The following is a 23,977-nucleotide window of genomic DNA, read 5'->3' as shown; positions in this document are numbered from 1 at the left end:
AAATATTTAATTAATTTAAATTATACCCACTTTTTGTAGGATTTTTCAGAAATGACCAAATCAGTCAAAATATTGCCGGTAACAATATAAGTTAAGGGCAGTGTAGATAATATATTAATTATTAAACCTTTTTTGTGTTAAGCATAAACCTAATGAAATAAATTTCCAAAGTTGTAAAACAAAAGTTGCTAAAAGCCAATAATGAAATTAAACACAGGCCCATTTTTCCTGTGGGCCAAGCCCAAATAGATTAAGATTCTAGGTCATTTGACTGGCCACTATAAAAAGGTTTGCTTCAGAATTTCCTTTCTCTTCTTCCTCTTGAAACCACTTCATTATTTCGGCTCGCAACTTGCCAGTTGGAATCTCTAGTCAGACTCAGACACCAGGATCAGCCCTGCTTAGGCATTTTGTCGGTCACTATCTCTGAAGCACTTGGCCTGTTTGACTGCCTGCTGGCCACCAGTGGATCGGGTCGGATTAGCTTTTGTTTTACTTGGATGGTTTCTTTTGTTAAGGATGGACCGGGGGCTGATCCCGGTGCCTTCGATCCATTACTAAGAGGTCTTTGTAAGGATAACATGATCCATGAAGCTCGTAGTGCTCGACAAAATGCCTAAGCTGGTCTGTGCACCTGATCTGTTCTCCTATAGTACTTTTATGAATAGACTGTGTTACTTGTGTAAGATGGGATAAATTGACAAGGCAGCGGTGCTCCTGAATTACTCGTTAGAGTCTGTCGATACAAGGTCTTTTACAACATTTTTCCTCTAATTTAATTGACTTTACCGTGTCAAGATAGGAAAAATGTTGGAAAGGCCCTTATATCGACAGACTCTGAAGGTTAAATGTTGATCAATTACTGTGATCGGTACATTTCTTCTCTACTTTGATAGTACTTCAGACAATTTATTCTATCGATTTTCAATTCATGAAGGGCAATTTTTGCCTTTTATGACCCGCTGTCTTGTGAATTTTGCTCAGGTCAAACCATAAATCCGAATTTAGAGTACTATTTTTTAGATTGAAAGAGTGAGATACTTTGAATAGTGTCTAAGTTGAGAATAAAGAAAGATCTACATGAGAAATTAAGGGTAGGTGATAGTTGAAAAGTAATTATTCTTTTGTCCTTGTAACTCTTTGATAGTATCTGATCAGATGACTCCTAATTTGGGCCGACAGTATTATGAAATTATAAATATGAATTAAGTCTTAATGGGTTGTATCAGAGCATAGGCTCGAAACCTGTGACCAAATAAAACACCAACATGTTCATTTCACAATTTACTTGATTCTCAACTGTTTGCTATAGATCACAACATTATACTCATTCCTTTCAAAAATAGGTCACAATGGTTTGCTATAGGTCTCAATTTACTAACATATAATTATACATATTTTGTACATTAAAATATTATTTTTTACAGTGTTAACTTACCTAATAAAACACTACAGAAAAAGTGCGCCTTTATATTTTAATTTTTCTATCTCAAATTTATCTTTCTCTAAAAAAATCAACATATGTATTGTGAAATATTTTGATTGTATAAACCTTTTTATTTTGTGAGTTGTCATGTACTAAACAACATAACCAATTTTATCTTTATAAAACAATCTATATACAGACTCAATCGATCTGACATATTTTGTAACCTAATTACATTATAAAGAACGTACTAATTATTTATAGTAATAAGTTAGTAACTAGGGTTGAAGTCCAGCTGAGAAGCACATTACCAGCTTCTTCATTAATTATTCTAATTGTTATAGTATGAAATAGACACAAGAAAATATGAAAACAACGAACATGCCTTTCCTATCAAGGAATTACAAGGACAAGAGAATAATTGCTTTTCAGCTGTCATCTATTCTCAATTCCTCATGTAGGTCTTTTTTTATTCTTAAATTTAGACACTATTCAAAGTATTTCACTCTTTCAATCTGAAAATTAGTACATGATATATATACACACTTCCTCCCCCTTCCCTCAGTTACCCTCACCTTCCTCTCTTTTCTCCTGTTGAGTCCACCAGATTGAACCTCCTCTTGTGAAAAAACAACAGTACATGGTGAGGGTCTCCTGTCTCGTCTCTCTGAGTTTCACTTTTTCTCTCTCACTAATTTCCTTCATTACAGTTTATGATCATTTGTCTCATTTCTTTTCTGGTTTCCATGGTGGGACTTGATCTGTTAATGGATTATGACAGATAGTACGACGGCTCTGAGGTCTAGAGTTTTAAAGTTTCACTCATTATTTGTAGTATTTTTCATTTTTTAAATGTTTCTTTTCAATTGTTGTTACTTGGTGTAGCTTGGAGTTGAATTTGATTTTAGGGTATATTTTGCATGATCAAACTGTGTTGATTAATCAAACAAGGATAGCAAGAGAGAGCGAGGGAATGATTTTGGGTGTGATTTTGAGAAAGCTGAAACAGAGATGGATGCCTTACTACTCACAATTGAAATGCTATCCCACCCGGCTACACAATATTTAGCTATATTTTCGAAAGTAAATGGTGTAAACATGAGTATATTGCTTCTGTCTGAAAATTTTGTGTTGCAAGTAAATGGTATAAACTAGTTTGAGTTATAGATAGCTGCAACCGAAAAAAAGTAATACAGGTACTGTTTGGAAAATCATGGTTGCACTGTAAAATAATTCTCTTCTAACCTTCACTGTAATAAGTGGTTTATCGATACTGGTAATTTTGTGAAAATGTTGCTGTGACGCAATCTTAGTACTGTTTGTTAAAATCATGGCCTGTGACAGCTGATCTGATTGTTTCACAATTGTTACTTCTTGATGCAAATGACCCTTCAAAAGAAATCAAATTTCATCTTCCTTCTAAGGTGGCCAAGTTTTTAGTCAGATGGATGGTATGTTAAAATAAAATAGAGGGTAAATTGGGTTCTATTTTTGGGATTCCTGCTTAATTGACAGTTGCTTTGGATTAAGATGGGAATTGACATACTAAGGATCAGATCAAAATAGTCTTGAGTGCACGATTAAATTGAGGTAGAGGTCGGTTAAATTGAGGTTTAATCTCATAGAAGAGGACTGACTGAGGGATCAATTGTGGAAGAATGAGTTTCAACTGACAAATCATGCAAACTGGTACTGATAATGAATAAAATATTTAGAATTTTCTTTTTTCCATGCACTGGATAGATTTTGAAAGTTCCTTTTGATCATCATGCACAAACAGCTAGTTTCACAAACATTACCAGTATTACATCACAGAACCATGGTTTATCGGTACAGCTGCAAATGTTGCTGCATTTATCTCTTCTAACCTTCACTTTGAAAGTTAAACTAACCAAAGAAAAACTTACCAGAAGTCATCCTTCTTGTTTTGACATACTTCATAAAGTTAGGCATTACATCACAAAACCATAGGGGAGAATGGCAACCAATTCCAGAAACAAATCTAGGGTTTTTAATCAATCTAACTACAACTAATACAATACTAAACTATCAAACAACAATGATAGCTAAACTTCTGTCTTCAATGAGCTTTTTCAAGCAAGCACTAGTTTTTGTAAAACATTTTTCGACCTTGTGAACTAGTTTGTTACTGGTATATAGCAGGTGGTACCAGACACTATTCATATTAGGATTCTTCCTTCTATTTTTTTTTTTTTAATTTAGTCAATGTTTATTAACTGTTCTGAATTAAGTTGGGTGCACCAAAAAAATTTAGTTGCACAATTTTTTTTCTTCAATGCTCTAAATGTCTAACTTAGAATTTTTGAAGGGTTCCAAATAATAGCAGTATGCATCAAATATGGATGCTTTATATTGTTTAGGCTGTAATATTAGAAGGGTTCCACACAAAAATTGATGTATCACTCAGTTTATTGAATCAAAACTTAGATAAATTCTTTTATGACTAATTTAATAATCTTGTTTGGTGAAAATCTTTGACCCCATGCCGACTCTAGAAAGACTAGAAGCACTGAGTTTAAAAGATGAAGCATACATAGAGAAACAAATGGTTTGCTCCACAAATGAGTTTCCACATTTACAGTTCTTAACTTTCGAAATTGGAGAACTTGGAGATTTGGGTGGTGGGATGGAAGGCTTTGTTAAAGCTTAGCACATTGCGTCTTGTTCATTGCTGGAAACTCAACAGCTTCCTAATTTCCAATTTGTTACTATTAATGATATAGATGATGATGATGATATTGATGATTGAAATGCTCCATTCAATCTCTTGGTTTGATTCAGTTCGACCTGTCTTTTGTGTGTGTTTGTGTGTGCGCGCGCATGTACTATGTCCCTTATTCTTTATGTATAGTGTGCTCTTTGTATCAGTGTGTTAATTATAATAATGTATGTTGGATTACATCAAGTAAATTAATGTTTTCAAAGGATATTGTGTTCCCATTTGAATCAAATGGTATATTTACTCTTTTATTTATTTTTTTTTTTTTTATTATGCATGCATTGTCTTTATTCTTAAAGAGTGTCTTGATTTACTCGAGAGCATAGTAACAAAATTTGCAAATAATTCATATGTGTGTATGAATTATAAGTTCCAAATACTTTTCTATACAAACAAACAAATTATACATATTCTTGGAATCATCTTTAAACTTTCCACAAAGTTTCTTTTTCTTTCGGAGGCATTCTCATAGTCATCAAACCAAATTCCGATAGGATCACTTGATTAGCACGAATCTTAAAGCAGATCGAATGTCTCTTATCAGACATCAGACTAAATTTGATATAATATCTATTATAATATCTATCATAATATCCCCCATCCCCCTCCCGAAAGGGTAGGAGTTAAGGAATAAATAGTTCGGCTATACTTTATTTGTTTTTTTATTTTTTATTGGCAACACCCAATGAGTATTTGAAAAAAAGGAAAAATTCTGCCAGAGTAATAATGCGATGCCATGCGGTGCTTCCATTGTATATATTTTATTTTGAAGTAGCAGTACCGGTGCTAAGGAGTGCAACAAATTAAGAACAATGTTTAAACAAGGACAATTAATCCATCGCTGGTATTAATAAGGACAATTAATTACATATTTTATTTTGAAGTAGCAGTACCGGTGCTAAGTAGCATCGCTGGTATCGATTTAGAAAAGGAATATATGGATCAGACTAGAAGTTTGACTAAAAGACACTGGAATTGTCTCTATTGCATTTAGTTTTCTCACACTGCACCGCTTGTATTAATAATTTCTTTATATGTAATCCCATACATGAAATTGATGCTCAAATATGCTCAAATTAAAGTATTCCTTCTTCATAACTTCCTCATCTTTTCTTTCTAGTTCATACCCCTATATATATATTAAATTGAATTCGGAGCCAAAAAAAAAGAATAAGAAGAAAACGTAGAAAAAAAATTAAGGAATAGTTAGACAATGAAAATTTGTGTTCACAACATTTATCTTGCTAACTTTTAGAAAATGTCTCATAAATTTTGAAAGACGCATGTGATATATGTAATTGATTTCTTAATAAAAAGAGAAAGTTGTAATAAGCCAGTGTCTCAAAGTGCTACACAGTAACATGCAAAGGACAAGGGAATAATTGCTTTCCAGGTGTTACCGATATATCCTCAATTTCTCATGTTAGTCTTTCTTTATTCCTAATCATAGACTTTATCCAAAGTATCTTACTTTGCGCACACTCTTTGAATCTCCATCAAGGGAATAATTGCTTTCCAGGTGTTACCGATATATCCTCAATTTCTCATGTTAGTCTTTCTTTATTCCTAATCATAGACACTATCCAATCTTACTTTGCGCACACTCTTTGAATCTCCGTAGTTTTAGTTTAATCAGAAAATTAATGTACATGATACATTACCTCTTTCGAATGATGTACATGAGCATATTTATAAATGGCAATCTAGTGAGTTGGACATGATTTAAACATAATAATTTTTTTTTTCCATGGATACAATTTTGAGCATATTGTCGGCATCCCTTGGCCCTCGAGATAAAAGAAAAGCGATAAATAAAATAAATTGATTTTCTGTACAATTAGCATCGAAATGCAAAATAATGATTTTTTTTGTCAACCTCATAATTTGCATAATACATTTTATTGAGTTTAAATTTCTTTTAGAACTACAAAAACAAGAATTTGCAGATATAAAATAAAAGTGCATTTGGACATCTAAGCCGAGACATACTATCAAAATCGTTTCTATGGGAAGACATCTTTGGTCACCAATTAATGCAAAATAATACAAAAAAATGTATTCAAGAAGCGCACGACCAGCTAGCTTCTTCATTTATTCTAATTGTTTTAGTTTGATTCATGAAGATAAGTCCAAAACATTTCAGGTTTGAAATACAACCAGCTTACAAAATATGAAATTAAACAATTGCTCAAGACATTTGAGCGAAAGCAGCAGTAAAAACCAAAACAAAGAAAATAAAAAATAGTACCAGCAAACTGCAAAGCCAGCGGAAACCAGAATTAAAAACGAAAAAAATTTGTGTTCACAGGAATTTCTTACAAAAAGTTATTCAGACAAATTGTTTGTAAAAATGACAAAAAGTTTATTTAAAAATGAGAAAATTAATGGAGTTGCTTTGAGAAAACTTTATCTTGTAACTTATTGAAACTGTCTTATCATTTTTGATGTACGTAATTGGTTACTTAGTAAAAGAGAAAATTATAACAAGCCAGTTTCTTAAAGTGCTAGGCAAAGAAATTCAAAATTGCTACCAGCAAAGTACAATGGAATAATTGCTTTCCAGTTGTTTCATATATATTCTCAATTCCTAATGTTAGTCTTTCTTTATTCCTAAATCTTAGACAACTATCCAAAGTATCCTACTTTTGCGCACACCCTTTAAATCTCCATAGTTTTAGTTTAAAAATAAAATTATTTATAAATGGCCAATTATTATATATTATTCTGAAAATCTGTCAATTAACAATTATTAGGTAATATTCAGAAAAAAAATATTTGCAGTGTATCTTTTTTATCACCTTTTTTTTGTTCTGAATTGCTAGAAAAGTCTAGTGAGTTGGAGATGATTTAAACATAAATATTTTTTTTCCTATGGATACAATTTCTTTTTCTATACAATTTTGATCTTGTTGTTGGCATCCCATAGGCCATGGCCCTCAAGAAAAAAGAATAGCGGTAAATAAAATAAAATGATGTTATGTACAATTAGCATCAAAATGCAAATAATGCATTTATTGTCAAGCTCAAAATTTGCATAACCAGCTTCTTCATTAATTAAAAAAAGTACAAAATAATACAAAAAAATGTAGTGGAGAAGTGCATGATCAGCTTCTTCATTAATTCTAATTGTTTTAGTTTGAAGGCTATATACAAGAAAACATTCAAATAGACACAAGCAAATATGAAAACAAAATTCCCTATCAACTACCTAAACACGGACAACGAGAGTAATTGTTTTCCAGCCATTACTTATCCTCATGTGGGGAACATATAAAAATTCAAAAGTTGATATTTCTTTATTCCTAAACTTAGACACTATTCAAAGTATTTAATCACTTTGCTGAAAAACTGTCAATCTACGTACCCCTATATATATACTTCCTCCCCCTTCCCTTAGTTACCCTCTCCTTCCTCTCTCTTCTCCCCTGAGTGCATCAGAACTAGCAGCAGTACCGGGTAAGGGATTCCTGTCACCTTTCTCTAGATTTGGCAAACTATATTCTGAAATGTGATGTAGATGCTCAATTTATCACGACTTAGCCTCGTTAGGTCATGAAATTTCACCTTTCTTGCATATGCCATGTATAAGAGAGCTATAGGACACGACATTAGACACATACCTATTGGCTCATGTTCCTTCAAAATCATGACTTCTCGAAAATCCAATGCAAGTTCAATTGCACCTTTCTTTCATAACCCACATGTATAGTCATGTCATGCAACTGCCCTTTGATATATACAAAATCCAATTAATGCACTCTCAACTTTATCTTTCTTACACAGCCTTTCTATGAAGATATTGTAAGTCAACATGTTAGTCTGATCATGATTCTAGGCTTTATGGTTTCTTCTGATTTTGCCAAAAAAAAATGAAATTCAGTAAAATTCTGATTTTCAGTTGTGTGCTTGATCCTCTCCCTGTCTGTCTTTATCTGCATAGTAATATATTACTATTTTTTTTAATAACTACTTGACCGATAATATATTTGTTATCCATTTATTGTTTATTAATTCAATTGCTATTAACAATAGAAATCAAGGATAAGATTTCTCCTCACATATCTGCTTTGGGTCCCTTACTCTTTCTACACGTGTCGAGGTATTCCTCTTACCTTTTTTTTTTTATTTCACAAAACTAAATTTTAAAATCGGATGTGCAAGCTCAATTAATATTCACAAATCTAATGTAGATCCTCAATTTATTATATTTATATGTACATACGATATTTTATATAATAGCAATATTTAGTTAATCGTGATATATAGTATTAATTTTCAATAGCTTTATAGTTAGACACTAGCACCTCAAATTTTCTCGTGAATTTTACTTGAAGCTAATATATTACAAAAAAAAAAAAAATTGTATGGTATCAACCATGTTTTATTATTACTGATCATCTGATTTGTATTTCCTTTCCTTTATTGTATAGTATGTTGTATGTTTTCTTTTTACACTTTATCTCAATTAACACCGCCCAAACAAAATGAGGCATTCTGCTACTTTAGTCCTAAACTTGAACACAATCAAAAGTATTTCATGCTCCACTCTTTGATTCTCCCTGCTTGGAATGATGTAGAGGAGATTATTTAAAAATGATAATTACAGTGTATTCATCATCTGAAAAACTATAAATGGACCTTTTAAAAATGCATTAATAATAATTTGTACATGTTTTAGATTTTATTTTTGAAGATCAAGTGTTAGTTTTGACGATTTCATCATTTTAAATGTTTCTAGAATCAAATGAAAAATCTAATAGGCATGTAATTTGTTTCAAATGCATTTCTAAATCTTTTGTATGCAAAAAAATGATAATTACTTCTGCAATTTCTCTAATAATTATTTATGTAAGTATTAGATAAAGTATGATGCATAACTACCAATTTTGTTAAAATTTCTCAGTTAATCTTAGTATTTAATTAGGTATATTTAATGAGACAATAACATGCATGACATGGAAATTTGAGATCTTTCTCGTACCACCAATCATGCATTATTATACCATGTGTTGCATCCAAAAATTAATATGGGAGATTGAAATTTGAGTAAAGTATATATACTGCATATATATAATAAATTGTTCCAACGGCTCGTTTGTAGAAATGATTATTTTTGGAAAAACAAGTTCAATTGCACCTTTCTTCCATAGCCCACATGTATTGTCATGTCATGCAACTGCCCTTTGATATATATAAAATCCAATGCGTTCTCAACTTCACCTTTCTTACACAGCCTTTCTATAAAGATGTTGTAAGTCATCATGTGAGGTTGATTATGATTCTAAGCTTTATAGTTTTTCTGATTTTGTTAAAAAAAAAATTGAAATCTCATGTGAATTTCCTCTCCTTTGCCAGAGTCCAAAAGTCACCACAAGTAAAACTCTGATTTTCAGTTGTGTACTTGAGCCTCTCTCTGCCTGATTTTATCTGCACAGAGGTATATTACTATTTTTTTCTAATAACTACTTGACTGATAATATATATGTTATACAGTTGTTGCTTATTAATTCAATTGTTCTGAACAATAGAAATCCAGAATAAGATTTCTCCTCACATATCTGCTTTTGGTTCCTTACTTTTGCTGTACGTGTCGAGGTATTCCTCTTATCTTTCTTTTATATCACAAAGCTATATTTCGAAATGGGATGTGCAAGCTCATCAATTTATATTCGCAAATCAAATGTAGATGCTCAAATTATTATATTTATATATACAAACAATATTTTACATAATTACAGTATTTAGTTAATCATGATACATAGTATTAATTTTTCAATGACTTTATAGTTAGACACCAGGACCTCAAATTTTGTTGTGAATTTTACTTGAAGCTGATATATTACCAAAAAAAAAAAGGTTGTATGATATGAACCATGTTTTATTTTGGATGATCATCTGCTTTGTATTTCCTTTACTTAATTGTATAGTATGCACTATGATTTCTTTTACACTTTATCTCAATTATCATTGCCCAAACAAAGCGAGGCATTACACTACTTTATTCCTAAACTTAGACTCTACCAAAGTAACTAACGCTTTACTCTTTGAATCTCCATAGTTTTAGTTTTATCTGAAAATTAGTACAGGTATCACTGCTTAATTAGAATGATGTAGAGGAGATTATTTTAAAATGGCAATTACAGGGTATTCATCTCAAAAACTATCAATCAACCTTTTAAAATTACATTAATAATAATTTGTACAAGGGTATTCATCTGAAAAACTATCAATCGACCTTTTAAAATTGCATTAATAATAATTTGTACATGTTTTAGATATTATTTTTGAAGATGAAGTGTCAGTTTTGACGATTTTCTCATTTTAAATGTTTCTAGAATTGAACAAAAAATCTAATAGGCTTGTAATTTGTTCTAAACGCATTCCTATAGCTTTTGTTTGCAAAAAAAAAAAAAATGATAATTACTTCTGCAATTTCTCTATTAATTATTTATATAAGTATTAGATAAAATATGATGCATAACTACCAATTTTGTTAAAATTTCTCAGTTAATGAGATAATAACATTTATCACGTGACAATTTGACAATATATATGGTTGTTTATGAGAAACTATGTAACATGCATGACATGGAAATTTGTCTATAGGGTGTATTGGTGGAATTTTTTTTTTTAGAAACCATAAATAAAAAAATATTTTACCAATCCAATTTGATTGCTTTGGTTTTAAAAACCATAAGAACCGAGATGTCATTTCGGTCTGAATTTTTTTTTTTTTGGGAACAAAATGTATTTCTGTCCGAGGTGTTTTCACAAGTTTTACCATCATTTTTTTAACAAAATATGTGAAAATGACTAGGACCAAAATGACATTTTGGTCCAAAAAAAAATTCGGACCGAAATAACATCTCGGTTCTAATGCTTTTTGTAAAAACTAAAGCAATCAAGTTGGTTTGATAATTTTTTATTTTTTATTTATGGTTTCTAAAAAAAAATCTCCACATGTGTTGGTGTGTGGATAACCAATCCTGTATTATACCATGTGTTGCGTACAAAAATTAATATGGGAGATTGAAATTTGAGTAAAGTGTACTACATAGAACAACTTGTTCCTAAAAATGTATTGTCTTATGAACTTCACCTTTCTCAGAGACCATCCATAAGGTTTTGCAGGTCAGGGTGTTAGGCTCAATTCTGATTTTAGGGTTGATGGATTTTCTGATTTTGCTAAATTTTTTTTGAATTTAATGTCAAATTTGCTCTCCTTTGCCAGTTCCGTACGAAAGTCACCACTAGTAAACCCCTGATTTCTAGTTGGGTACTTGAGCCTCTCCTTGCCCGTCTTTATCTGCACAGAGGTATATTACAATTTTTTATTTAATAACTACTTGATAGATAATATATATGTTATCTAGTTGTTATTTATTAATTCAATTGCCTTTAAAAATTCGAATCCAGGATAAGATTTCTGCTCACATATCTGTATTTTGTGCCTTACTCTTTCTACACGTCTTGAGGTATTTCTCTCATACTTTTTTAGTTCACAAAACTATATTCTAAAATCTAATTAATGTGCATGATCAATTTATATCGCATAACTAGTGTAGATGCACAATTTATTATATGGATATGCATATGTATATATTGTATACATATTTTTATATAATTACATTTTTTTTTGTTAATCTTGATATGTAGTACTAATTTTTCCATAACTTTGTAGTTAGACATCAGCACTGAATTTTTCTCGTGAATTTTTCCATGGTTTTTTTTGCTGATCATCTGCATTGTATTTCCTATACTTTATTGTATACAATACACTATGTTTTCTTTTCTACACTTTATCTCAACTATCACCGTTGAAGCAAAGCGAGGCATTCATGTAGTTTATTCCTAAGCTTAGACACTAATAAAAATATCTTACGATCCACTCTTTGTATCTCCATAGTTTTAGTTTAATCTGAAAATTAGTATGGAATAGCTGTTTTCAATGATGTACATGAGCTTATTTATGAATGACAATTATGGGGTATTAATCTGAAAAATTGTCAATCGACCTTTTTAGTTGTTTAATCACTTGATGACTGTACAACTAGAAAACATCTATTATGCAGTCAAAATGCCATACTGAAACTACTTTTGGAGTACAAATTGATATATACTTTTAAAATTGCTCTAATAATAGTTTTTACATGTTTTAGATATTATTTGGAGAACAAGTGTTAGTTTCGATGATGTCATCATTTTAAATGTGTCCATAAAAAATCTTATAGCTATTAAATTATTTTAAATACATTCCTGTAGCTTTTGTTTGAATAAAAATTGATAAATTCTTCCGAAAATTTCTCTAATAATTTTTAGTGCAAGTATTATATGAAATTTGATGCATAACTACCAATTTTGTTAAAATTTCTTAGTTAATCTCTGTATTCAATTAGATACATTTAATGAGAAAGTAATATGCATGAAATTTGACTATACGGTTGTATTGGCTGTGGACTGCTAGCTGGGCATTATTTGATTAAATACAGTTTGTGGGAAACCTATAAATAACATGGAAATTTGTCTATACGGTGTATTTGTAGTACTTTTTATTTAATATTTTATTTTACATTGCAGATTTGCAATTGCTGGGTGGAGCATACAGTTGAATTTGATCTGAGGGTGTATTCTGCACGATCAAACTGTTTTAATTAACCAAACAAGGATAGCAAGAGAGAGGGAGGAAATTCTTTTTGGTTGATTTTGAGAAAGTAGAAACAGAGATGGATGCCTTACTTTACATGTCTGATATGCTGTCAGACACGGGAAAACTATTTGATTTGCCAGACTTTAATCTAGGGGGGCTTTGGGAATACATGAAGAGCCAATATTTGAAGGATCTCCGTGTGGACAAACAGCAGGAGATAATTATGATTGTGCGAGAAACAGCCTCAAAAGTTGGAGAGTTAATAGGTGAGTTTGTTGAACATGCTACAAAGGAGTCCTCCAGCTCCCAGAACATGCTATATAGGGAGAAAATCAAAGATTTAATCAGTGGTATGATGGAAATGATTGAAAAAAGAGTAACTCTGCTCAATTTAAAAAACAAAGAAGAATATTTCGAAAGGATTGAAAACTGGCTCAACAAGATGGATACAAGAATACAGAATAATAAAGTTAAAAATATTGAAAACATGCTTCTTGAGGAAGCGGATATTTCAAACCACATAACACTGAATTGGGATGAGAGCGAAGCACTCTTCTTGAAGAAAGCTTTCCCAGATCTTTTTAACATGCAGAATGGTCATGAAAGGTGCACGTTTTATTACAAGTTACACCTGGAACTGGGAAAACTCAAGGGTATCATTCACAAGGCATGCAAAGAACAACCTTTGGCTGTTCTCCTTATAGGGGGGCTCATTTCGCTCAAACCAATGACCAACTACATCTGGAAAAGGGTGAAATATGATCTGGACGAGATCACAGGGCCTCATGACAAGATTACGACCGATCATATGGGGCAAATTTTAACCTACTGTTATAATGATTTACCTTACTTTCTTCAGTCGTGTTTTCTATATTTTGCATGTTACCCTATTGGTTTCGAGATTTCTGCAACCTCTCTAACTCAGATGTGGATTGCTGAAGGATTTGTCGAAGAAGAGGATAAACAGACTTCTCTAGAGACAACTGCAAATAAGTACCTCAACGAACTTGTTCAAAGGTATTCTCAATATTTCAAGAAATTGACATTCGGTCTTATAATTTATAGGTGATTATTAGATCTATGGTTTTCCTGTTGTAGCATAAATGACATTGCAATTAGTAATAGGATGGTTGCTATTTCAAACATTAGGTTGCGGTTTCCTAAAAAGAGATCATCAATAAAAATTAAATTTGCATGTTTTATTACAATAAGAGTATATAATTCTCTTTGGTCTACTTGATGATAAAAGCATTATTTTTTCTTTTTTATGTAAACTGAAATTTTTTGTTCTATTATGAACATATATTTGATGTTTATTTATTTTCCTTGTTGCGTGCAGGTCGTTGGTTTTTGTTTCCAAGAGATTAATCCTTGGCACAATAAAAAGTTGTCGATTACCTCGTTCTATTCATGAATTTGCCATCCAACAATCATCCATGGAAGGGTTTTCGGTTGTCAATCCAAATCCGAAAGAAATTGAATCCCAGTTCCGTTTAGCAATCTATCAAGACAATGAGAACCAATACACGAAGGTTAATCATATACGTTCTTTTTTAGCTTTTAATTGTGATAGAATTGTTCTTGGAAGTGCCATGCTCCTCAAAGTGTTGGCACTGAGGAACTCTACAATCCCAGTAACAACATTACCGGATATGATTTACCTACGGTATCTGACCTTGAGGGGTAGTAACATATCTAAGCTTCCTGAAAATATAGGAGACATGGAAAATCTTCAAACGTTGGATGTTAGAGATACAAGCATAGATACTCTACCTGAATCTCTATGGAATATCAAAACACTTCGTCATGTTTATGTGAAACCAAGCCCCCATATTAAAGGCCCATCCTCTGAAAAACATATAGACAACCTACATACCCTGAAAACAGTTGCAGCTCATGAGTCGTGGCTAAAAAAGTTCCCCCACTTCCTGATCCACCTTAGAAAATTAGCACTTTCAAATTGGAACAATCTAGATTGGAAATTTATTTCTAACCTATTGAGTCACATGGATAATCTGTTCTCAATGGCAATTATGGGTAACATTATACCGTCAGAGGCTCTTGACATAAGGGCATTTCCAAATCTCGAGACTGTGAAATCAGCTAAACTAGAGGGAGAATGGATTTGTAGGAAACTTCTCATAGATAATGTTAAATTTCCACCAAATCTTACAAAGCTCACCCTAACAAAATCCCGTTTGAAGGAAGACCCCATGCCGACGCTAGAGAGGCTACAAGCACTGAAAGTTTTGAGTTTACAAGAAGAAGCATACATAGGGAAGCAAATGGTTTGCTCCACAAATGGGTTTCCACAGTTACAGTTCTTAGAACTTTAAAAATTGGAGAACTTGGAGATTTGGGTGGTGGGAAGGAAGACATTGTTAAAGCTTAGCACATTGCGTCTTGTTCATTGCCGGAAACTCAACCAGCTTCCTAGGAAACTCACCCAGCTTCCTAATTTAGATGATATCAATATCATCGATGATAATGATGATGATATCGATGATTGAAATGCTCCATTCAATCTCTTGGTTTGATTTGTCTTGTGTGTTTGTGTGCGCGCGCGCATGTACTGTGTCCCTTATTCTTTATGTATAGTGTGCTCTTTGTATCAGTGTGTCAATTATAATACCGTATGTTGGTATAACATCAAGTAAATTAATGTTTTTAAAGGATATAATGTGTTCCCATTTAAATCATGGTATATTTACCCTTATTTTTTATTTTTTTTATTATGCATGCATTGTTTTTATTCTTAAAGTAACAAAATTTGCAAATAATCCATATCTGTGTACGAATTATAAGTTACAAATCCTTTTCTATACAAACAAACAAATTATACATATTTCAGGAATCATCTTTAAATTTTCCACAAAGTTTGTTTTCTTTCGGGGGCATTCTCATAGTCATTGGACCAAATTCAGTCCAATGTCCGGTCAGATTGATTAGCACGAATCTTGAAGCAGATCGAATGTCTCCGATCAGACATCAGACTAAATTTGATTACATATAATGACTAAATTTGATATAATGCACATTTTGATCAGATGTAGTTAGAATTTTGTAAGCACCAAACACCTGGATATGTAATAACCAAAATATGGTGCCCAATTAATTAACACCAACTGAGAAATCACCCAGGAATTTATTCCTCAACACTAATTAATCAACAAACAATTTTACACTAAAAAAATCCAGAAAAGCTATCAATCATCCATTATTTTCAGGCAAAAAATAAAATATAAACCATAAATAGAACAAAGTGCTAGAGAGCATAGGTGGTTTTAAATGGGCTAACGGACCCGGCGATTACGATCTTCTTGACCTAACCCCTGTGATGTCTGTGCATTTGCTATTCCCTCCTCATCTGAGAAATGTAAATTTCACTGTAGCAAAAAGTGAGATAATTCCAACGGTCATATTGACCATGTATTGTATATATAGCCACTGTAACAAAATCAAAAATACAACTTGTTCAAATTACAAAATTATTTCTGTCTCCTCAGCTTTGCATCTCTAAAAATAACATGGTATCAGAGCATTAAGATCTCTGACTACAAAAATCATAAAACAACAACAAAATCAGCAAAGGGCAAATGGCTCAAGAAGGGCAACACGAGGCTACCAACAATTCCTCCAAGCTCACAAATGCGTTGCTTAACGGCAAAAATTACCTTACATGGGCAAAGGCTGCAGCAAGAGCGCTTAGCGGCCGAGAGATGCGTGAATACATCACGGGAGACAACAAAGTGCCCGAAATTGTAAATCCGCTTTCGCTGACCGAAGCGGAAAAGAAAGCAATGAAAAAATGGCGAACTCAAAACGATAAAATCATAACATGGCTCACGAATTCTATGGAGCCGTCCATTGCGAAGCTATTCCTCCTTCCCGACACGGCTTTTGAGCTATGGCAAGCCGTAAAAGATATGTACGGGCAAGAAAACAATTATTCCCGTATATATCAGCTCAAATTAGAAATCCAACAAGAAAAACAAGGCACAAGAAAACACGTAGAGTACCTTGATACTCTTCAAAAGAAAAAAGATGAACTCCGGTTGTACCGGCCGGCAACCACCGACTTGGCAATAATAAGAAAACGAAAAGAAAAAGATGATATATTTGAGTACCTCGCGGGATTAAACCCGAGCTATGAAACCGTACGGGCTCAGATTATGAACACCGTCCCTCTTCTCTCTTACTCCCAAATCAAAAACATGATTCAACAAGAAGAAAACCGAAGAGAGGCGATGGGTGGTCCACAACTCACAGTCGAAGAAGGACACGAGATCCATGGCTTTGCAGCAGCGAAAAAATCAAATTTCTCCAAATCTAGCCAAAACCCTAGATCTCAAATTCACCCAAATCTCAATGAAATCAAAAAATGCACAGGGTGTAAGAAGGAGGGGCACACCCATGAAAATTGATGGTTTCTTCATCCTCATTTGAAACCAAAACATTGGAAAAATCAGAGCTCAGTTGGAGGAAGATGGGATCGGAATGAAGGCAGAGAAAGAAATGAAGGGGGGCGTGTGTATTTCGCTGAACCAAGCAGCTGAGCTGAACCAAAACGAATTGGTTTTGAACCAAGTCATATCAATTGCATTAATGGGCCTTTAGCAAGTAATGGGCCTGGAGCAAGTGTTTTCCACGCAGCAAATAATGCAGCTGCTAGCGGATCTGGAGCCAATACCTTTTTCGCTGGCGGGTCAGGTGCAGGCCGAAACGGGTCAGCAGAGGGAGTGGATCAATTGCAGTCCCTAATTCAGCAGATGTCCGTGCTGCTGACTCAACAAAATCAGTCTAAATTTTCTGGTATCTCTTCATACTCAAAAAAAATAAATTTATTAGATAAAATAATTATTGATAGTGGTGCTACAGACCATATGTTTGGTAACCAAGCACTTCTAAAAAATTTAGATATGACAAAAAATGACTAATTTGTCTTGCTAGCGAACGGTATGAAGGCTAAAATAAATGGTATAGGCGAAACTATATTTTGTAACAAAAAATTATTCAATGTGCTATATCTAGATACGTTTCCTATAAACTTACTTTCGGTCAAAAAATTAACACAAGAATTAAATTGCAACATGATTTTTTCTTATGAAAATGTTGTATTTCAGGACCGAGAAACCGGGACGAAGATTGGTGAAGGATTTCTTCAAAATGGACACTACTTTTTGAATCCAAAAAAATATTTTTGTGCTTCCGCTAAATCCATTGATATTGGACTTTGGCATAGAAGATTTGGACACCCCTCCGACAAGATTTTAAATTATATTTTGGATTGTAAAAATTTAAATTATGCTAATTGTGAAGTTTGTAAGTTGGCAAAACAAACAAAACTTCATTTTTCTCATTCCAAAAGTAAAAGTGAAGCTATGTTTGATTTAATTCATTCGGATGTATGGGGACCGGCCCCAATTGATTCATACAATGGATTTAAATATTTTGTTACTTTTATTGATGATTTTTCAAGAACCACTTGGTTATATTTACTCAAATCAAAAAATGAAGTGTTTAGTAGCTTCAAAGAGTTTTTTTATTTTATAGAAAATCAATTTAATGCCAAATTAAAAATATTTAGATCGGATAATGGAACGGAATTTGTAAACAAAAATTTTGAAACATTTTTTTAAAGAAAATGGAATTATACACCAAACCACTTGCATTAATACACCCGAACAAAATGGAGTGGCGGAAAGAAAAAATAGACATTTGTTGGAAATGACAAGAACCTTGATGTTTCAAAGCAATGTTCCTAAAATATATTGGTCGGATGCCATACTTTGCGCTACTCATTTAATTAATAGATTGCCAAGTTCAAAGTTAGAAAACAAAATTTCATTAGAAATCCTTTACCAACAAAAAATCACCTTTGATCATTTAAAAATATTTGGGTGTACAAGCTTTGTATATATTAAAAGGAAGGACAAGCTAGATTTTGTATCAACAAAAACTATTTTCTTAGGGTATTCACCTTTTAAAAAGGGGTACAAATGCTATGATCATATTAATAAAAAATTATTTATTTCTAGAAATGTTATATTTTTTGAAAATGAGCCATATTTCAAAAAAAAAGAAAAGAAATTATAGAGCTTAATCAAATCCAAATTGAAAGAATAAATTCGGTAACACCCTATATTGCACAAAATAATTTAGAAGAAAATGAAACAAGTGATGTTGAAGAAGAAATAGTTGATAATAATGATGGCATAAATGAAACCGAGGTAGAAAACAATTCGGGGCTTAGACGAACAACTAGGGTATCACAACCGTCAACTAGACTTAGAGACTATGTTACTTATACCGTACAATATCCTATACAAAATTTTGTTTCATATGAAAAAATTTTGCCTTCATACCAAGCCTTCCTTACCACCATAGAAAAAGAAATAGAACCAAAAAATTACCAAGAGGCCATTCAAAAACCGTCTTGGAATAAAGCAATGACAGAAGAGCTAAAAGCTCTAGAAAAAAATGAAACATTGGTAATTGTTCCATTACCAAAAAATAAAAAAACCCGTTGGATGCAAATGGGCTTACAAAATTAAATATAATTGCAATGGTATTATAAGGCAAGGTTAGTAGCCAAAGGATTTACACAAACATATGGCATAGACTATTATCAACCCATGAAAATGTATTGTGACAACAACTCTGCACGTCACATTGCTCAAAATCCCGTATTTCACGAACGGACCAAACACATAGAAGTTGATTGCCATTTTATTAGAGAGAAGGTCCAAGCCAAGGAAATAGAAACACCGTTTGTTCGAAGTAAAGATCAACTAGCGGATGTGTTCACAAAAGGATTGGATCCGAAGCAGTTTGAAGAAATCACAAACAAGCTAGGATTGCTCGATATTTACAATCCTAGCTTGAGGGGGGTGTTGAATAATAATCTCACAAATAGTATATAGATTAAGGGTTTATATGCAAATGTACAAAATAATTAAGTAGACAAAATAATTAAGTAGCTCACTGTAGCAAAAAGTGAGATAATTCCAACGGTCATATTGACCATGTATTGTATATATAGCCACTGTAACAAAATCAAAAATACAACTTGTTCAAATTACAAAATTATTTCTGTCTCCTCAGCTTAATTTGCATCTCTAAAAATAACATCTGCTGGAAGAGAATCTGATCCTCACATCCTTAGCACCGGATGGAGTACAGCTCGTCTTACATCATGCTCTCACTGCTGTACTCATGCAATTTGATGTGTGGTAAAGTTGTGCACTCAGGAGTTAGGCTAGCGTAGCCAGAATTTTATAAGATAGGGAAATTTTTTTACATATACAACTAGCGGTTGTGGATTATTGTTGTAAATTAACCATATCAATCAAATTATTTATAAATAATTCCAATATAGACCGAAGACTATTCAAGGATAGATAATTCTTTTTGAAAGTTACACAACAACTCGATTATAAGTAAACATGCATATGACTAGTCAACACTTGTCTACTTCTTTCAGGACTAGTCGACACTTACCTACTTCTGATTCAATGTGGCTTTGCCACCATAGCCCATGCAACTTTGTACTGCTACCATTTTCCTTCTCTCTTGATCAATGTTAATTAGCTAGTTAGAACATATTAAGTTGGATGCATGGCAAAACTAAGTTTCAATTCGGAGTCTTTGTTTGGTAAACCCTATGTCTGTTTGCATTTATAAAAGTTGACCCCTATGTCTGTTTGCATTGGCTTCAGTAAACATTGTGCATTTATAAAAGTACATCTCCATTTTCTTTTCCTTTTGCTCGGTATGAGACTAAGCCCTTGAGCCTTCGTGCTCCTTTGTTCTTATAAATTAATCATGATTTAAGGCTGTGGAGTTAACCTATTAGAATCCTTGTTGTGAATCAGAATATCAAATTGTTGCCTTGTTGCTTGTGAATCTAAGCTTCAAATTAGTATGCAATGTGAAATGGTTTTGATCTATTTATGCATATAATTTTTATGTATATATGTATACAAATTAGATTCACAATTTGGTTTGCAAGTACATATTTATATGGAGAATATATCTCGGATCAACCGTAAAGATTTTGAAAACTCAAATATTGAACCGTTGCACAGAGGTCCTCTATACTACGCGTAGCACTGTAGCCAACTCCATATATATATATATAGAGAGAGAGAGAGATGAGCTACGCTACTCTATAGAGTAAATCGCGTTGGTGCTCCACATCGCTATATTTTTATTTTGAAAATCTAAACAACCAATCCGAACTGTTCATCTTGTTCTCCATATTAATATGTGCTTGGAGACCAAATTTTACATTTTTTGAAATTTTTTTACTATTTAATAAGCATTTTTGAAAATTGCTGATTCATACAAGTATTCAAAATTAGTTTATCCAGAAGCAATAATAATGGTGTGGGTATCAGGGTATGTTATGTTTTATTTTAAGGAGTATATGTTTTATGTTCTCCTATTTTGTGTGATCTATTAGTATATTAATAAAAATAATTTGTACATAAATGATCCAAATTTTTCTCCTGTTCCGGACCTCAAAATCTTCAGGACCGGCTCTGTCAGTCTGTCATGGTCAATTGGTCATGCATACATAATTATATATTGAAATGCTGACTCATATACAACACGCGTCAACCAAAAATGTCTCTTTTTCTAATTCTCTACCAAGCAATCAACTTATAATTAATCTAAACAATTATAAGTTCAAATGAACAACTTAATTATATTGACTCCTATATTTATTTGACCCCTCTCTCTATCTCTGGCTCTTATCTATCTCTATATATATATCAAACCGGGGCAAACAAAAGTTTATAATACATTCAAAAGTAAAGAAAAGAAGAAAAAATGGGTGCAGAGAGCTGGGCAGGAATAGGCCCAACCATAGTAAGTTTGTTCTTCTTATATCCAATGGTGAAGGATCACATCCCCTTCCAACTCAGAGATTATGTGGACACTCTCTTCCACAAGATATTCTCTTTCTTCAATCCCTATACCAACATCACCATCCAAGAGCACCGTGCTGAGAGATGGCAACGTGATGAACTCTACACTGCTGCACAGGCCTACCTTAGCTCCACCTGCTCCTCCCAGGCCCGCAAACTTAAGGCTGAACTGAGCAAAGACAGCGACACCCCACTTGTCACCATCGACGACTATGAGGAGGTACCTGACACCTTCAAAGGCATCAAAGTTTGGTGGAAAGCCTGCGCGCAGTTTCAAAAGTCTCAAAATATCAGCTTCTACCCCCCGGCAAGATGACCGCAAGTATGTCACTATATATATGTTATATGTGTAATATGGTTATTACGGATCAACTTGCGCTATGGACTCATATTTCTATTTTCAAAGTTTAAACAATCGATTTGAACCATTAAACATGATCCATATATGACAACGTACTTGAAGACCAAATTTGCAATTTTTTTTATACATTTTTTAGTATTTTTTTTAGATAGGTAGAAAACCACTACTTTTGATCATTTTCATATGAAGATTATGTTGAATGGTTCAGATCGACTGTTTGGACTTTAAAAAGAAGAAATATGAATTCATAGTGCAGGCTAAATATGCATATGTATGATGTAAATTAATTTTCATAATTATTAACTGCATTCATTCAGTTTTGAGTAACTATAATTAACAACAACTTTTGAACAATTAATTAACAGGTTCTATCGCTTAACCTTCCACAAGCGCCACCGCAATCTGATCGAGGGCGAATACTTGAAGCACATTCTTAAGCAAGGTCGTGACGTGACGCTGCAAAGACGGCAGCGAAGGCTTTTCACAAACAGCCCAAGTAGCAATTGGTACGGCTACAAAAGTTTCCGTGTGGAGTCACGTTGCCTTTGAGCACCCCGCCACCTTCAAAACAATAGCTATGGACCCCGAAAAGAAGAGAGAGATCATAGATGACCTCGTCACATTCCGTGAGGGAAAAGAATACTACAAGGAAATCGGGAAGGCGTGGAAGCGTGGTTATCTCCTTTACGGCCCACCGGGCACCGGCAAGTCAACCATGATAGCCGCAATTGCCAACTTTATGGAGTATGACGTGTACGACCTTGAGCTGACGGCTGTCAAGACCAACACAGAGTTACGAAAAATCTTCATCGAGACAACCGGCAAGTCCATAATAGTGATAGAGGATATAGACTGCTCGCTCGACCTAACCGGCAAGCGCATGAAAAAGAAGAAGGAGAAGGACGACGAAGAGAAGGAGACGAAGAAGTTGCCAGGGATGGAGGAAAAGGAAGAAACGAGCAAGGTCACTCTTTCTGGGCTTCTCAATTTTATAGACGGGCTATGGTCGGCGTGTGGAGGGGAAAGGATTGTCATATTCACAACAAACCATATAGAAAAGCTCGACCCGGCGCTGATAAGAAGGGGCAGAATGGACATGCACATAGAGTTGTCGTATTGCACCTTTGAGGCATTCAAGGTGTTGGCCAAGAACTATCTTAGGGTTGAAAAGCACGACTTGTTCGACACCATAAAAACCCTTCTTGGTGAGGTCAACATGACCCCGGCTGATGTGGCGGAGGGGTTGATGTTAAAAAAATCAAGAAATAAGGATGCCGGTGCATGTCTTGAGAACCTGATCAAAGTGATAGAGGTAGCAAAAGAAGAGGCAAAGAAAAATGCTGAATTAGAGGAATTAGCAGCAAAACAAAAGGAGGAGATAAAATCCGAAGAAGAAGCCAAACAAAAGGAGGACAAATCCAAAGAAGAAGGCAAACAAAAGGAGGAGAAATCCAAAGAAGAAGCCAAAATTGAAGAAAAAGAATTAGCAACCACAGTAGATGGCATTAAGAGCTGATCAAAGTTTGAACTTGCACCTTTAAATAATTATAATTATATTAGGCTCTCCCTCTCCTTAATTAATTATAAGCTAGGGTAATTAAAAATAATAAAGACCAATGGACGAAGGAAATTAATTAAGTTACATATCATATATAACTTAATATGTTTTGTACTTAATTTGTCTTAATTACATGCATGTTGGAAATTACTAGGTAGTGCGATGTTTGTCGTTGCTGCTGTTTTTTTTCTCCTCTCTCTCTCTCTCTCTTTCTATATATATATATATATATGGTTGCTTTTGGGTATTGCTTGCTGTTAATTAATTGGGGAAATTGGATTCATGCCACTCCAAAATGGAGAAATTAGAAAA

The 23,977-nt window shown here is 33.3% G+C and overlaps 2 protein-coding genes, 1 long non-coding RNA gene and 1 pseudogene across 4 annotated transcripts in view; 3 read left to right on the top strand and 1 right to left on the bottom strand.

Annotated features, from left to right (window-relative positions):
- SWP (RNA polymerase II transcription mediator) overlaps positions 1-23,977 on the bottom strand; it is a 55,498-nt gene that overhangs the window by 18,942 nt on the left and 12,579 nt on the right. The window lies entirely within an intron of this gene.
- LOC144547717 (uncharacterized) lies at positions 11,403-13,019 on the top strand. Its single transcript, XR_013509144.1, has 3 exons — positions 11,403-11,482; positions 11,583-11,641; positions 12,744-13,019. It is a non-coding gene; the product is annotated as an uncharacterized LOC144547717 (long non-coding RNA).
- LOC144547727 (putative disease resistance protein At1g59780) lies at positions 13,037-15,323 on the top strand. Its single transcript, XM_078296431.1, has 3 exons — positions 13,037-13,830; positions 14,153-15,101; positions 15,159-15,323. Exons 1-3 carry the CDS (start codon positions 13,037-13,039, stop codon positions 15,321-15,323), a joined length of 1,908 nt encoding a protein of 635 aa, XP_078152557.1.
- LOC144548009 (AAA-ATPase ASD, mitochondrial-like) lies at positions 21,605-23,858 on the top strand (annotated as a pseudogene). The gene is made up of 2 exons (XR_013509201.1): positions 21,605-22,068; positions 22,473-23,858. The product of XR_013509201.1 is annotated as an AAA-ATPase ASD, mitochondrial-like (transcript).

Source organism: Carex rostrata, chromosome 32 (genome assembly GCF_964058835.1).
Source record: "Carex rostrata chromosome 32, lpCarRost1.2, whole genome shotgun sequence".
Taxonomy (NCBI): domain Eukaryota; kingdom Viridiplantae; phylum Streptophyta; class Magnoliopsida; order Poales; family Cyperaceae; genus Carex; species Carex rostrata.
The sequence above is the reverse complement of the archived record's forward strand: the minus strand, read 5'-3'. Positions and strand labels throughout refer to the sequence as shown.

What these genes read in the sequence shown, in the direction of transcription:
- LOC144547727 (XM_078296431.1), top strand. Translation starts at nt 13,037, where the DNA reads ATGATTGTGCGAGAAACAGCCTCAAAAGTTGGAGAGTTAATAGGTGAG. An exon ending in CTCAACGAACTTGTTCAAAG is followed by an intron (nt 13,831 to 14,152) that starts GTATTCTCAATA and finishes TGTTGCGTGCAG; the next exon opens with GTCGTTGGTTTTTGTTTCCA. An exon ending in CATACATAGGGAAGCAAATG is followed by an intron (nt 15,102 to 15,158) that starts GTTTGCTCCACA and finishes TAAAAATTGGAG; the next exon opens with AACTTGGAGATTTGGGTGGT.